This window comes from Fopius arisanus, unplaced genomic scaffold (assembly GCF_000806365.1).
Source record: "Fopius arisanus strain USDA-PBARC FA_bdor unplaced genomic scaffold, ASM80636v1 scaffold00010, whole genome shotgun sequence".
Classification (NCBI taxonomy): Eukaryota; Metazoa; Arthropoda; class Insecta; order Hymenoptera; family Braconidae; genus Fopius; species Fopius arisanus.
This window is the reverse complement of record NW_011887749.1, coordinates 1,307,455-1,322,539: the sequence shown is the minus strand read 5'-3', so window position 1 is coordinate 1,322,539 and position 15,085 is coordinate 1,307,455. Positions and strand designations below refer to the sequence as shown.

Below are 15,085 nucleotides of genomic sequence, written 5' to 3'. Positions count from 1 at the left end.
AAATTGCAGTGCACGGAAGACTCATTTCAACAATTGGATATTGTCGATGCATTTTGTATTTTATTTAAATTGAAAATTAATAATAGAATAGACGTTATACAAATGCATTGTTTGAGAAAGGAATAAATAATAAAAATCGTTACATCGCATTCAATCAACACTTTCAACGTTGATATCTCTTATTAACATTATCTCTCTTTTTTCTAATATTTATCTAGTCACGTGAATAATGTAATAATCATTATAATCATATGAAACATATGATTTAATTTGAAGGTATAGTTTTCAGTAGGGAGTCTTGTACGATTTAATAAAATAAACAACAGATTTAGTTGTTGTGATTAACTGTACTTCTGTATTTCAAAATATCCATAACATCTGAATAAATAAATCATTGACAATTAAGCACAGACAACGGTTTTACCGTTTTTTCCCTCGCTTGTTACAACATTTAAACAATTGGACGAGATGAATAATATTGTGACCATATTACGATTGTATGTTTTTGGTAGAACTTCTCTATTGGGTATTGGTGTAATAAAGTAATAAAAATATAAATTATTTATCATTTAAATATCATTAATTAATAAGATGGTATATATATATGCATATATATGACGGTAATTTATCTCGGCAAGAAAACAAGGAATTTTTGTAATTTTTCTAGTTATCAACCGAGCGAGAGCGAAAGATCCAAAAAGCCATAACCTCTAAAAAAGAGAAAAGCCAAAATATGTGATAAGTAAATGGGTGACTTTGGAGATGAATAATAAATAAAAGGAGGACAAGAATTAACGAATGAACCGAATCAGATTAAACAGAAAATTAGTGAAAATGTCACATTCATATGAACGTTATTGCAATAATTATCACAAACATGTAGAGCTTCATGAGAATTTGAAATACAAGAAAAAATACAGAACACTCAAGAGAATAGTGAAAAATCTTGTGTTTGTAAGTATCTAATTTGCATAATAAAACCAAAGGGTTTACGGATAGTTTGGTTTTAATGGATAAATTGCAGGAGAATGCAGCACTTTGCGATCAAGTATCTGATATGCAGGAGAATCTCGTTGTAGTGAATGAAGAACGTTTATTTTTACTGCGAAAATTGTGTCAACTTCAGGGAGAAACTGAACTATCTGCATCCAGATCTCAATTGAATTTCAATAATCACATCAATTATTCGAATATTAGTGGCGAGGTGGTCGCAAAAAGAACGAGTAGAAAAAAATCTCCCAGTGATAATTTGAACAGCCACAGTGGTATAAATATTGGTAAGCGAAAATGTTATTTTCTAGTAGGAAAATTAAGGAATTTCCCAACCAGCTAAGGGAGGCCCGAGTAAAATTGTTAATCACCTAAATTACTAATGGATATTCTCAATCATCTGTCATTGTATATGAATTATCTATTATCTTAATTACCGCGTTAAAACATGCTTCAGTTACTAATGGTTCCAATTGGTATTTCTCTGGTTTGAACAAAATATTACTATTTCGTCAACTTTGGATTTTTTTTTTGGAAATTTTATAGAAACCCTGAATCATATTGAAGTGAAAAAATATACCGTTTTTAGGTTTTATTATTATTCAATGACTCATAAATTTTTAGTCGTGGGTGTATTTTTCCGAAATTCTGCTAAAGTTTTGTGAATGTCTATCAAAGTTTACTGAAAACGGAGGAAAATTCTTGTGCGGTGACGCACTTCGTGAGGTATTGAATAATAATTATAAAACTCAAAAATGGTATATTTTTTCACGTCAATTTTATTTAAAAACAATGAAAAATACGAAGACATCGGCAATAACAATAACAGTGAAAATGTGGGCATTCTATTTTGTCCCAATACCCCCGATATTTATATTCGATCCTTTCGATTTGCAAGAGACAAAGCCAAAGGTAAAGCGGTGTGGAAAAACAGCAAAAAAATTAGTTCAGCTGATACCTCTTGATGTTCATGGAAAACCACGTTTTCCAATTTCTCTCGGTGATTTGAGTGTTTATTCACTCGGAGAAGTAATAACGGACAGAGTTGCCTATCACACTGAAGATCACATTTATCCAGTGGGTTTTTGCAGTACAAGGGTCTATGCCAGTCTGAAAAATCCACGAACTAAGACTTTGTACACCTGTAAAATATTAGATGGTGGTTTACATCCGAGGTAAAGTATAAAACTTAAATTTTCATAGATTGAATTCCAACTAAAATATTATCATCAAGAATATGATTAGCAAATGCAAATTCATTTCTAGGTTTGAGATAGTCTCAGACACTGATTTAGATCAACCATTGATGGGAGCAAGTCCTGATGAGTGTCACGGCAAATTATTATTGGCAATATCTCCAATACTCTGTAATATACTGCCGAAAGGTGGACATTTCTTCGGTATTTCTCAGCCAACCATTCAGAATTTAATCCAGAATTCGCCTGGAACGAGAAGACTGGCTCATTATAAACCCCAACGTTTTGAAGTAATTTAGTCTTTTTTTTATATACATATATATATCGTCATTTTTACCATATTTTAAATGTTTTTTTTTTTCATTAAAAAGGTGAGCAAGAACCAATCCAATGAGAATGGAGTGACTGTCTTAACTGAAGAAGAACTGGATCCCGGAATTAATTTTGCTACATTACACCAAACTTTTGTATTCGTCTCTGATTATGGAGTTAAAGAAGAACCTTGTGAACATGATGTGTAGATAATTTTCAATCTCATAACGATTAATAATATGCTATTAGCATTGAAAATTTAAGTAGGCTGGCATTAGAATTAAAGGAAGAATGACCACGTGATTGTTTTCCTCTCATCAACGTATAATTTTGTAAAAAGCATTACTTACTTACGTAAAAAAAAAATTAAACCTAGGGTACACATTGTTATTTACATTTTTCTACACCTTTGCATTTGATTAATTCAATGGAATTTACCAGAACAATTATCCAACAATTATGCATTACTGACAGACGATTTGTTAAATGTGAAGAACAACTCTTCCTTATGAAATTACAATTGATCTTTGTTGTTGAATTGATGGACTAGTTGACTGTCGTGATATTGATCATTACAGCAGTAATATTATCCTTCACATCTTACATATAATTTGCTATTAATGGTTTATAAAATAAAAAGGAGCGATACGTGCAATCATTATTATTGCCAGTTGGTTCATTGAAAATTTTCCACTGATATATTTTTTTTATCTTACAAATTATAATATTTAATTGCGCAGCGTAATGTCCGTTATTATTACCGATGCTGTACTGGCCCGATTGTTTTATTGAAGAGGGTATTGGCAATGGCAATAACAGGAGAAAATAATTTTAGTGGGAAGTCACTGTAATTTAAAAATAACATTACACATTAGACAATAGAAAATCATTGGATTTCTGAAGAAAATGGCTATTAAATGTTTACCAAGTTCCCGTTACTGGTTGAGCCTCATTTCCACTAACAATAAATAGTGGAAATAAAATAGAAAATACGCAACCACTGAAACATTAAAAAAACATTAAAAACTGACAAATTATTCACGTGGATTAGCGAGTCAAATGAAATGAACAGCAAAGAGATATAGGATGTTAAGACGACTTACTTCTCAGTTGAGTTTTCAATGGATATTTCTGAATCTAAGAGACATTGCAACTTTTCGCGAATTTTTCTTGGGGGCTTTTTTGTGATGTTGAATGGGAGACACAATAGTTAGTTACAATAAAGTGTGTGTCTCTCTTGAAATGAGAGATGTTCCTCCAAAAATTATTTACTAGCTGAATCAAATTTGTATATGATATTACCTCACCTTATAACATGAGAATTTGGTAGCTGTGTTAAAAGAGCTAATGGTAGGCCAAATCCAACGAAATACGGCCAATTAGCTTCGATGAATGTTAGACGTCTATGTAGCTCCCATCCCATATTAAACCACTTATATTCGAATGCATAGAGCGCATACAACAGACACATGTGTATTAACGCAAGCAGATCGCCAATTGGTGGCAATGGTATCCTCGATACGAGCATACCCTGACCAAGGAATAAAGCCTGAACGAGAATACTGAAGAGTGTATCAGCTATTAATTTGCTAACACTCGATAGCAAAAGAGGTCTTCCTTGTCTGTATCTGTATGCACTGTCAGCTATATCCTAACAACATATAAACCTGTTATTATTTCATACATATTTTTTTTCGTTTTTCATGAGGAATACTTCTTTTTAACAAGTTTTATTAATAAGTGTTATGTAGTTCATTACTATGCATACCTGAAACCATAAGCTGTTAACTATTCTACTCAATAAAAAAAGTGGTAGAACCCAGACAGTACCAAACGTCAGCGATAAAAATGGCTGTGTCCATGACCACACCGTCATACCCATACCGGGTGAATGTCCAAAAATGATCGTTAAAAAATGTTTCAAAAGTGGCAATAATCCACACTCGAAAATAAGAATGCTAGCCCAGAAAACCCCGCCATTCAAAGCGCAGCATTGAATTGTCCTCTTCAATATCTTCGATTCTCTGAAAAATAAAAAAAATTATTTTCATTTCACGAAGAAAATAATAATTATTATTTCATTAGTTTATTGAAATAAGAAAATTCCTTCTTTAAATGGCAATTTGAACAATTTAGTTAGTATTCGTTTCAATCTTTTGAAGTTCAGCGATAAATAATTATCTCGTCTTTCGTAGATGATTATAGTATAGATAAGTACCTCTGTTATCTTACCTTTGTCCTTTCAATGCTACTTTTGGACTAGAATTAGTACTTCTTCTATCGATTCCACTTGGCGATGCTCGAAGTCTTTCATTAATACGTTTATCCATGTAAAAAAGTACCATAGCACCCTTAAGGCTATCTGTGAAACCAGTGCAGATGGCTCTTAATATTCCCTGTGAAAGATCCATTATGTGATATTTCGTTTTTTTCAAATACTTATCAACCAATTATTAATATGCTTATTCGTAGTAATTGAGGTTATAAGTGAATTCATTAAAGAGCAAATAATATTCAAACTCACTGTTACATTATCCATTATTGATAGTAAATATTTGTCCTTGAACTTTAATTTATTACAGATGTTTATAATGAATGAATTTCAATACTCGTGAGTGAATCATCTTTATTATTTTACGTTCATGTGTTCACTTTACTTTATTTTCAACATACACATATTAGTCTTTTGATAGTAAGATGAAATTAACAGTTTACTAGGTAAAATTTTATGGAGATATCGCTTGAGTCGATTTACGAGAATTTGGAGACGGAGTTATCTGGGAAATGTTTATTTTTAATTCATCTCAGGGGTGCCATTAAGTTAAGGACAGTTTCTGTTTTCATTGCACTAAACTAACTGCTAATGCGGACAGAAATCAGTCGCGTTTAGGATACCTTGAAATTCTTATTATTTTTCCTCCTCAAGATGGCGCAGTACGTTTATTCCGTCGGTTTTTCAAACGAATACTGCTTTCATAGCACTATCCTATTAACCGATAAAATCCTACTCTTAAACAAATAATCATATAAAATCATTTATAATTTATGAGCAGGTCATTGTACATCCTTTTTCTATCTCCAAGAGTTAATGAATCTTTTGTAACTAATTAATCAACATATTACATGAAAGTGGCCGACAAATTATTTAAAATTCCATTGTTTTATTTATTTTTTTTTTATCGATTGGAAATAGTTTGTGGAATCCAATTTACTTAAATTTATTGTTTAAGGGCAAAAATTTCGCCTCTAATAATGAAATTTCCTCATACCAGAATTTGTGATAACCCTCGTTTTCTCTCCCCGGCAGAGCACTGTTGTAAAAATTATAGCATCAGATATGGGGACTCTCGGAGCTCACCGAGCTCTCAACCCCAATTAGGCTAATGACCACGAAAAAGGGGTCCTATTATTTTGTGCAAGTAGTGGGGATTGGCGAGACCCAATGCTTGCCATAATTTTTGTATAGTCTTCATAAAGAGTCCTTTGCAACGGCAATCCATAGAAAACTTTAAGTGGATTATATCCAATGGTGTTTATGGATCCCATGAAGGGTTTTTCAAATTGTAATTCATAATTTTCTTTTAATCAAATCATCGTTTGTTTTTTGTATACCTATGTATGACCTATGTCCGGACTTGACATGTTCGTATTGTGTATGACGGAGAACATTAGCTTCGGGGAAAGTGGGGTCTTGAATTTCACCTCTCCCCATATTCTCTCCCTTCAATCGCTCTCATATATGTTGACATATATGACGCACCTTCAACATGAATTTTATTACCAAATTCTTGCCTTTTTTCACCATTCAGATATCGACAGGCATTACCATGGACTTCACGAAATGTATTTTGTGTTTTGACATGAATAATGAGGTCGGCTCCTTGTCAAGGTAGCCATGTAAAGAATTACGATACATTTCTAATCTACGTTTTCCTTCACTCTTCGAGTAATGTTTCTTTCTTAGTGAAGTGTTGATTTCGCCCCTACAGGAAAAGTAAACACAAGGTAATCCATATTGAGTATAGAACTCATCAGCAATTTCATTTGCCCACACTTTTGCATGCAGTGTATGATTCATCATTTTTCTCTCCGTATCATTACAATCCTCTCCTACTGCTCCTGCGTTAACACTAATCGAAACCAAGATTCTCCTTTTTCGCCTTCCGAGTCAGAACCATGAAACGAGATATCACTTCCTTGAGGAGAAGAATTATGTTTATGAGTTCTTCTGGGAATTTCAGTGGATTGAATTCCTAAATTCCTTCGTGCTTGAGTTGAAATATCATTCCACCAATAAGATAGACTACTCCAAGTTCCATCAAAAGATTCATTAGCTGTTCAACATCAAAAAAGGATGTACAATGACCTGCTGACGAATTACAAACGATTTTATATGGTTATGCGTTTTAGACAGGGCTGGGCGGCTTGGAGAGCAAGTCGTGCTCCCGACCACTATTAATGAATAATAAAGAGTAGGCCTCCTCCGCTGAAATCAATTTGAAGAGAAATGTCGTTGAAGAAAAAAACCGAAGAAATGAGTCAAAAATTGAGAATTTGAAATTTCCCTTCCTATGACATTTTTATTTATTTTAAAAGCTGACCTTACAAATAAAAGCTAAGAAAAGCCTGTTCAATTTCAGAGGTGAGGAACAAAATCTACAATATCATGTTCCAGTGGTCCTGCAATTATATATTCAGGACACAAAATTGATTGAATTAAAAATGTAAAACGTAAAAATGTAAAAATGATAATAAACGTGTTTCTACCCTCGCTTCGCCTAGATAAAATGCGTTTTCGGCTACACTGCCATAAAATAGCATCATAGCCACGCAAAAAAGGGATTCACTTTTTCCGTCCTGGGCGTGAAAAATACTATTTTGACAGTGATTTTACGCTCAGCGAGTGCCGAACTGTGCTCTTTTCGATTACTAGAAGATTACGAAACGTTCTTCCGTTTACTTTTTATTTACGAGTAAACGAAAAGGCACCTTTCGGCACAAGGTGAATATAGCAGCAATGTTAAAAATATTAATTTTTTATACAAGGAAAGAACATCAGCCGGTAAAGACTGCAGAGACTGGTAATTGGATTGAAAATTTTACTCCTATGGTAATATTGCATGGCCACTGGGCTGATTTCGAGTTTTTGGAGCTTCGAATAGATGGCACTTACTTGGATTTTACTATGTGAAAACTTACGAGTGATTTCCAAAGAAATGTGATCGGTGGGTAATGCAACATGTGCAAGATATATATTTGTTAAATTTCAATAACAATACAAAGAGGCTGAAATAAGGATAAATTGTTCAGTAAAAATGAGTCACGTTGCTGCCAATAACGAAGTAAGTGTAGTCCCATGAATTCTCTCAAAATTTTAGTGGAAAGGAAATTGAAGGTTATAGAGTCATTTAACAGTGTTTAAATCATCAACAATCATTATATAAAAGATTGTAACAAGTTCATATTCAAGCGGGCTGGAGAAAGAAATGTAACCTGTGTCTATCTTTATAATTTATCTGTATCATTGAGTCTACTTCTACCATTTTATTGGTTGCATATTCAGGTGATTCGTAACTTATCAAAATAACACCATTCAAAATATTACCTTCAAAAATCACAACAAAAAATATTGCAACTAAAAAGACCTGTTGTTTCAAGAATATAGCAGCTAAAAATATTTTTAAAAAAACACTCATTTTTTCGAAAGATTACAAGAACAAGGAAAAAATCCGTTGAGTGGTTCCGGAGATATTCAAGGAAACCATTCATGCAAAAGGTGTAATATCTCTGGAATCACTTGATCGATTGCACCCATTCACAATACCGACCTGTAATATTTTGAGAACTACAAGTGTACAAAATTGCAAGTCGCTATCTCTATTTTTTATTGATTTATCGTGCCCACAACTTTTATGATGATAAAGCCTGAAAACGACGATCTCACGAAATTCTATGAGAACAGATGTAGATATTTCGATTGATATCGATAGGACCTATACACTGAAACGAATATTTTAAAAAAAAAATGAAATCGCAGTATTTTTTGAGATATTCCGGAGAAACGAAATTTACAAAAGTTGATATATATCAGCAACTACTCGATCAACCGAGCTGAAACGTCTCATCAAAGTAAGGGTGGAAAATGTCTATCACTCCCCCTCCCTCGGAACTTTATACTGAGTTACATCCTAATCGGTAGTTTTTCACCTCCTGATCACGAATCTGATATCCGTATGTTAGGGAGACAAATAGTTTTCTCTATACATTGGAATTTATATACTGCTGTTTGCATTACCTAGGGCGAGGATGCACCAGTTTTCGGTCCCATGACAATACATGTTGATACATTTAAAGACCAGGATAACACAAAGAGTTATATTATTGTTTACTCACTCAACAGCAATACCATTCACCGTCGGAGGCAATCGATCACCTGTGGGAATGGTTGACGTTGGCACTCGGTACAAGCATGGACGCACCGCTGTCCTTCTTACAGCAAATTCTATAATTAAGTTTATAATTATGAATTATAATTGAATAGCTCATACCTATATCGGGAGACGATCTTAAACATGAAATCACACAGATATCCATGGTAGCGCTTTTCCATCGTGCCCTACCTCTGAAGCTGGCGTTTCAGGTGTTTTCATGTTCTTTCAATGTTTTGTGTATGGGTGTTAGTAACCGGACCCACAAAATTGATTGGATGGTTTATGATGGATTGTTGGTACCCTTCGTCATTCAGTCAGGCATATGATCTCCACTCATCTTTCACTTTCACTTTTTTCTTTTTTTTTCACTTTTTTGATGGTTGCCATAAGTGATCCTACCGTTCTATCTTTTATTGTGGTAATGAGAATGGATTCAGATTCCCTCTCATACGCACCGAACCCTCATTGCCCTTCAATACTGCGCCCTCGGTTATACTTCTTATGGCCAACTTTGGTTTCATCGATTTCCACTATTTTATTAGGTCCTCCCAACGTGGTGGTGTGGTTTTTGCACTAATCGATAATAAATTCTCTAACAAAGTTGGACCAATCCACCACGATTTGTCGTGAAATTCCAAGTTCGAATTCTATGAATTCTTGTCTGGGAGGATTTATTAGGTGGTAAATCCCGATAAATCGCACGGCTGTGACCAGGGTGATGTGCATTCCATACAACCATGATCCGTATAGGTACTATATTCTGTGTCACATTCGATACCAGCTCCTTTCTTATGACATCCATTTTTTTGCGTTATTTTTCTGCATCGAAACATGCCTCCCACATCGTTGGTCATCATAATTTATTTACATTATAATATTTTGAGGGGTAATATCATAATTAAATAAAATTTAGAGCGCTCACCATGTGTTGATGTTTTTTTTTCAGATTATTCGTATGAGAGCAACTGTTCGCAAGGCACGTATCGGAACCATCTGGAAAATTACAAAACAAACAAAACTCCTAAAAAATAGAACATTTGGGGATGAAAAGACGCTTCGAAAGTGCAAGAAAAAATATGAAAAATTTATAAGAGAAATAAAGGCAATCAAGAAACTGAAGGACGATGATATCGCAAAATATGCCATTTTGAATACGAGGAGTCTTACGGAAGTCCTGAGTGATCCAACAGTCAATAGAAAGATTCGAGTAATGACAAAACTAGCATACCATAAGGCTTTGAAATCGGCAGTTGATAAATTCAGGGAGAAATTTCCACATTACAAATTGGGAAAAAAACAATTAACCACTTCCAGTTGGACGGAATTGTTGGGAAAACGAATTTCCTCTTGTGAACCTGTGAATTCAGAAGGAAAAGATCTAATTGAATCAAGCCGCGACGATAATTATGAGCAAGAAAACACAATGCCTCATAGTAATGGAGAATCTGAGGACGAATCTGTGATCTCGGAATCGACTGAGCATTCTGAAAATTATAATGATAAAAACTCTGACGAACTATCAAAATCCGGCCTACGAAGTAAGAAAGAAAGTTCTGAGTTTATGGCAAATGGAATCGAATCGATAGAATCAGAATTTTTCAATCAAAAGAATAACTTAGCATCAAAAAAATCCAAAAATTCGAAACATCCGGAGCAAAAACAGCCTCCATATCCCGACAAAAATTTGATCAAATCAAATATTGAAGAGGGAAATCGAGAAGTACAACCTTCAATATCCCACCCACCAGCTGAAGAAGCTCCTAAGGAATGCAAGCAAATGAACTCCACAAATTCTTGCAAGAGAAAATCAGTTTCTCAAACTACAGAAAGTTCAAAAAATCCTCGAGAAATAAAATGTGTGAGTGAACTTACTTTGGTAAAACGTATCGAAATCGATGATTCACTTGAAGTAATCGCCACATCAGAAGCTCCGACTATACCTCACGTACAAAAAATTGAATTGGAGAAAGTAGAGGATTCTTTCTTCATCTCTGCCACATGTGGAGAGGTTTACAAATCAGTTGTTGTTCCTCGTGTAGCTGCAGAAACTCCACAAGATGAAGACATGAAATATAATTCACCAAGACATAAGACAAATAACCGTGTCCATTCATCTAGGCACGATGGAAGAACATTGAACTTCAAAAAAGATCATCATGTCCGACAAAATACCTTCGAAAGGAGTAAGGATGGTCGTACGGACGAGATGTCCTGGAAGGATAAACGAAGGATGGGATCTAAGATGAATGATAAATTCGATAATGCAAAGGATAAATCCACCCTGACGAAAGTGAATAATGGAGAAAGTTTGCATCCATCTTGGATTGCCAGGAAGAAACAGCAAGAAATCCTGAAACAAGGATTTCAGGGCAAAAAAATTGTGTTCAATGATGATTGAAGAACTTTTACTTAGAATAAATTCTATTTGATTGGACGAGTTAATAGAATGACTTTAATATTAATTCCTATGCTCATTCATTTTTTTATATCTTTCTTAATGATGTGTTCATTTACATTATCATTTTATAAGGTCCGAGTGGTTCAATCTCTCCAGCAGCTAAATGCACTAAACAAAGACGATAATTATTGCTAGATATAGGAAAACAGTAGTTCATTTTCCATGTGTATTCTATCGGGTTTTTCCATTTGGTTGCCATTCCTTTCCTCTTCATTTAACATTATAGTATATCAGTGCATAACTTATCCAGAAAAGTATATGTAGTGTATAAAAATATATTATTAGCTAGTGGAACCAGCTGGAGTTAATATATTAGATAAAAATATTAGCTCTAGCTGATTCTCTAATAATTAATTAAATTCAGGTCTCAAACGAGAAAAAGAAAGGCAGTGGTTTTGGGTTTGAATAGATAGCACAAAAGCATTTGAGCCTGCCTAGATTACGAGAGTCATTCATAAATTACCTAGCTTTCATATGCCAGTTTACCTATCAAAAAATCTACTTTCATATCTCGTCAACAGATAAATTCAGGTCAGAGGTGAGTCTCTCATGTCCAACAAAATCAATATTGCTGCAGTCGCTTAGGGGTCAGTCCTTTCTCCTGTTCTTTTGAATGTATACATTACTTCGCTTTTCAACCGGATCCCATTCAGCATTTCAATTGCTGGATTGGCTGATAATATTGCGCTTTACACCGCACACTCATCGGCTAATAAGGCAAAAAATTGAAACTGATGCTTCGGTGGTTAGCTATCATTGAATTTACCAAATGGAAGATTACTATATTAGTCCGTTTAAAACCGAAGTTATTATTTTTTTAGTCATCGAAGTAAAATTTATTCGGGATAGTTGTAATAATTCCAAAAAAATTGCACCGATTTAAAGAACACAGTAAAACATTAATCGTGAAAATAGAAAAACACTCAACTATTTTATGTCGCGTTAAATACAGTAAGCCATATTATTAAATCATATTGTTTTGAAAGCTGTAGATAGATTTTTCAAAGAAAGCATGATAAAAATTTTGAAACTTTTTTTTTCGAAAATTTCGATGACTAAAAAAATAATAGCTTTGATGTCAAACAAAACTTAAAAAAAATAGTAATGATGGAATAGTAATAGGACTGATATAGAAACGCCGATAGAGAAATTAACGTTCAAATATATGACTTATTGTAATATAATGCCAAGAGGAAATTTGTATTTACAGCTGATGGATCATGCACGAGATCTTTAATTGCGTAATAATGAGAAACAAATCTGAAAAGTATAGAGATACACAAGTTTACTCATAGATTCTCAACTAATGTGGGAATGTATAGCTAAAACAAATTTTATCAGATCATACAATTCAGTGAATCGGCAGATATTAGTATAGAATTCAGAGGAAATCTGGAAAAAACTCTTATCAAACCTCTTATTATCTACAGCAACTTTAATCACATTCAAATCACAAAGAACAAGTCCTCACAATCATTAATATTTCACAGAGAAAAAAAATTCACGACAAATTGCGTGGCAGTTCCGTAAACGCAGGACGTAATTTCATTTCGTAAAAAAAATATGGAGTTAATCTGACTTTTTAAGTTACTTTCATATAATGTTTCGGTCAAGTGAAGATTATGTCGAGCTGAAGTAAAAATTCAAGTTAGTCCAGTAATTTTTACGAAAGGACACTTGGTCCCACGTTTGCGGAAATGTCAACTCATTTTTCGGGAATGGTTTTTATTTCTTTAACAAGCTAAGGTACGGCAATCACTGAGAACTCGGAAGAATAAATAGAAATTTTTCATTGAATTTGTCCTCTCAGGAGAATTAAAAACTTGGTTAATAGTGTGAGTTCAAATATAAGGATAGATCACATGCGGATAAATAGTAGAAATAGATATCTTCCATAAAAAGTCAACTCTTTTGATAAATAAATGATTTATCAAATAATGAAAGACTTCGTTTGGTGCCGACGGTATCAGGCGAATATAAGGTGAAAAAAGGTAACTCAAAGTATCATTGAATTACCGAATGGCTCGTCGGCAACGAATTCTTGCAACGAGTTTTTGTTTGATCGCGGATTTGATTGCATCAGCTAGTCTCATCATCTTCGTTGCACAGCTGGATAGGCATTGGGTGGTGTCTCAGGTGGGCGTGAAGGCCGTTGTCGTCGTCGGGGTACAAACTGCTAACGTTGCACCCCAGTGATCCACATTACGCCGAATACACGCCGAAAAACAATAGCTTTCCCCACCTAAATTATCAACGATAAGAATTTGATCATTCCTCAAAATAAATGCTTATCGTTAATCATTTAAATTTATTCTGAAAACCCGCACACTCAATATAAATTTTCCAAAACTTTGACCTCTGCCGATAGTTTTTTTTTGCAAGGAATTGCAGTTTTCATATTTTTGTTGTAATAAATTCCGTTAAAAATTGAAGAATACATTTACCTAAACATAGACTTTGCGTGAATAAATTGAGCTGGCAGAAGAAAGGTAATTTATCAGAACAATTTCTTTTACTCCGGTGAGTATATCTTCGAAACTCGCTAGAAACTATTGTACCGGAACATGAACAAATCTATAAAGATTCAGCGCAACAGGAAGGGCAATATTTGAATGCCACGTGAGATAGTTCGAGATATTTCTTCATTTCCACGAGAATTTCTTTGCGCTCTTTTTTTCTTTACTCTAGAAGTAACGAGTTCCGGAAATGGCAAATGTCGCGACTCACTTGTCACGTGAGATGCTCAAAGCGCTCCGGATCTCGGGGAATGCAAACATCAAGAAAAGATCCGAAGAAGTAACGGACATTTTCCTGCTGCATCTCCGGTCATCCACTTTATATATTACCATTAATGTTATTATTCAGATATACAGGAATCGAAGTATTGACTCTCATTAGTAGCACTCTGCTATAAGAATCAATAAGTTCATTATAAATAATCAACAAAAAGGAATTTAAAAATTCATTCATTCATCAATTTTTTTATCTGCACTTGGGAATCGCGTGGAATGATTTTATCATGATTCATTTTGCACCAATTAATAAAATTATTGGTACTATTTGTATTGTTCAATTCCATTGATTTTGGTTGTCGATAGTCACAGAGAAAATTCAATTATTACACGAGTAACGAAACTGGTAATGGTTTTTTCGGCTGGAAAAAAACTGTTCACGTCTCTCCGTGAAAAAATTTATCAGTCTTCCCCAGGTCCTGGCCGTCTTCGCCTTCGGCTCGGAACGCAATGGTGCATGAAGTAGAGGATCATCCGTTTTCCAAAGCTCGGGCATGAAATGTACTATAGGTTTTTCTGAATTTTAGACTTTTTAGAGCATTCTTTATGAACAAGTTGTGGTTTTAAATAATTATGTACGTCCATAAATTTATAATAAAATTTATTCTGGTGTTTAGTATTAGTACTGTCAGTTTTTTTTATCCCGACATTAGAGTTAAAAATGCAATAGGTGAAAAATTCTCATTTTCTGCAAGAATGATTATATTTTTGTCGAACTTGTATGTAAAAAATTGTAATTGTTACTATCCTGTTCCCAAGATTAATAATCGTTCAAGTAAATTTCGAGACTAATTTGTCTGCGCATGCATAATTTATGATCCGCGTAGAAATTGCAGAGAGGCTGGAATTGCTGAGGAAATGTTTGCATTATCTCGATTTCCACTACGGAATTAAATTAATATCTGA

The 15,085-nt window shown here is 34.0% G+C and overlaps 3 protein-coding genes across 4 annotated transcripts; 2 read left to right on the top strand and 1 right to left on the bottom strand.

Annotated features, from left to right (window-relative positions):
* The first annotated feature begins 696 nt into the window (after nucleotides 1–696).
* Nucleotides 697–3,162, top strand: LOC105262679 (transforming growth factor beta regulator 1). The gene is made up of 5 exons (XM_011298378.1): nucleotides 697–954; nucleotides 1,025–1,277; nucleotides 1,889–2,165; nucleotides 2,257–2,476; nucleotides 2,558–3,162. The coding sequence occupies exons 1-5, from the start codon at nucleotides 799–801 to the stop codon at nucleotides 2,705–2,707; spliced, it is 1,056 nt and encodes a 351-aa protein (XP_011296680.1). The 5' UTR covers nucleotides 697–798; the 3' UTR covers nucleotides 2,708–3,162.
* On the bottom strand, nucleotides 2,346–5,374 carry tank (EI24 domain-containing protein tank). Of its 2 annotated transcripts, XM_011298379.1 has the most exons (7): nucleotides 5,023–5,374; nucleotides 4,731–4,894; nucleotides 4,267–4,522; nucleotides 3,806–4,149; nucleotides 3,424–3,498; nucleotides 3,260–3,343; nucleotides 2,346–2,432 (listed from the first exon to the last, which is right to left on the bottom strand). In XM_011298379.1, exons 1-7 carry the CDS (start codon nucleotides 5,035–5,037, stop codon nucleotides 2,417–2,419), a joined length of 954 nt encoding a protein of 317 aa, XP_011296681.1. In that variant the 5' UTR covers nucleotides 5,038–5,374; the 3' UTR covers nucleotides 2,346–2,416. The 2 variants fall into 2 exon arrangements, with proteins under 2 accessions (XP_011296681.1, XP_011296682.1); XM_011298380.1 differs by lacking the exons at nucleotides 3,260–3,343; nucleotides 3,424–3,498.
* A 2,318-nt stretch (nucleotides 5,375–7,692) lies between these two features.
* Nucleotides 7,693–11,363, top strand: Rlb1. Its single transcript, XM_011298377.1, has 2 exons — nucleotides 7,693–7,840; nucleotides 9,876–11,363. Exons 1-2 carry the CDS (start codon nucleotides 7,814–7,816, stop codon nucleotides 11,325–11,327), a joined length of 1,479 nt encoding a protein of 492 aa, XP_011296679.1. The 5' UTR covers nucleotides 7,693–7,813; the 3' UTR covers nucleotides 11,328–11,363.
* Nucleotides 11,364–15,085: the final 3,722 nt, after the last annotated feature.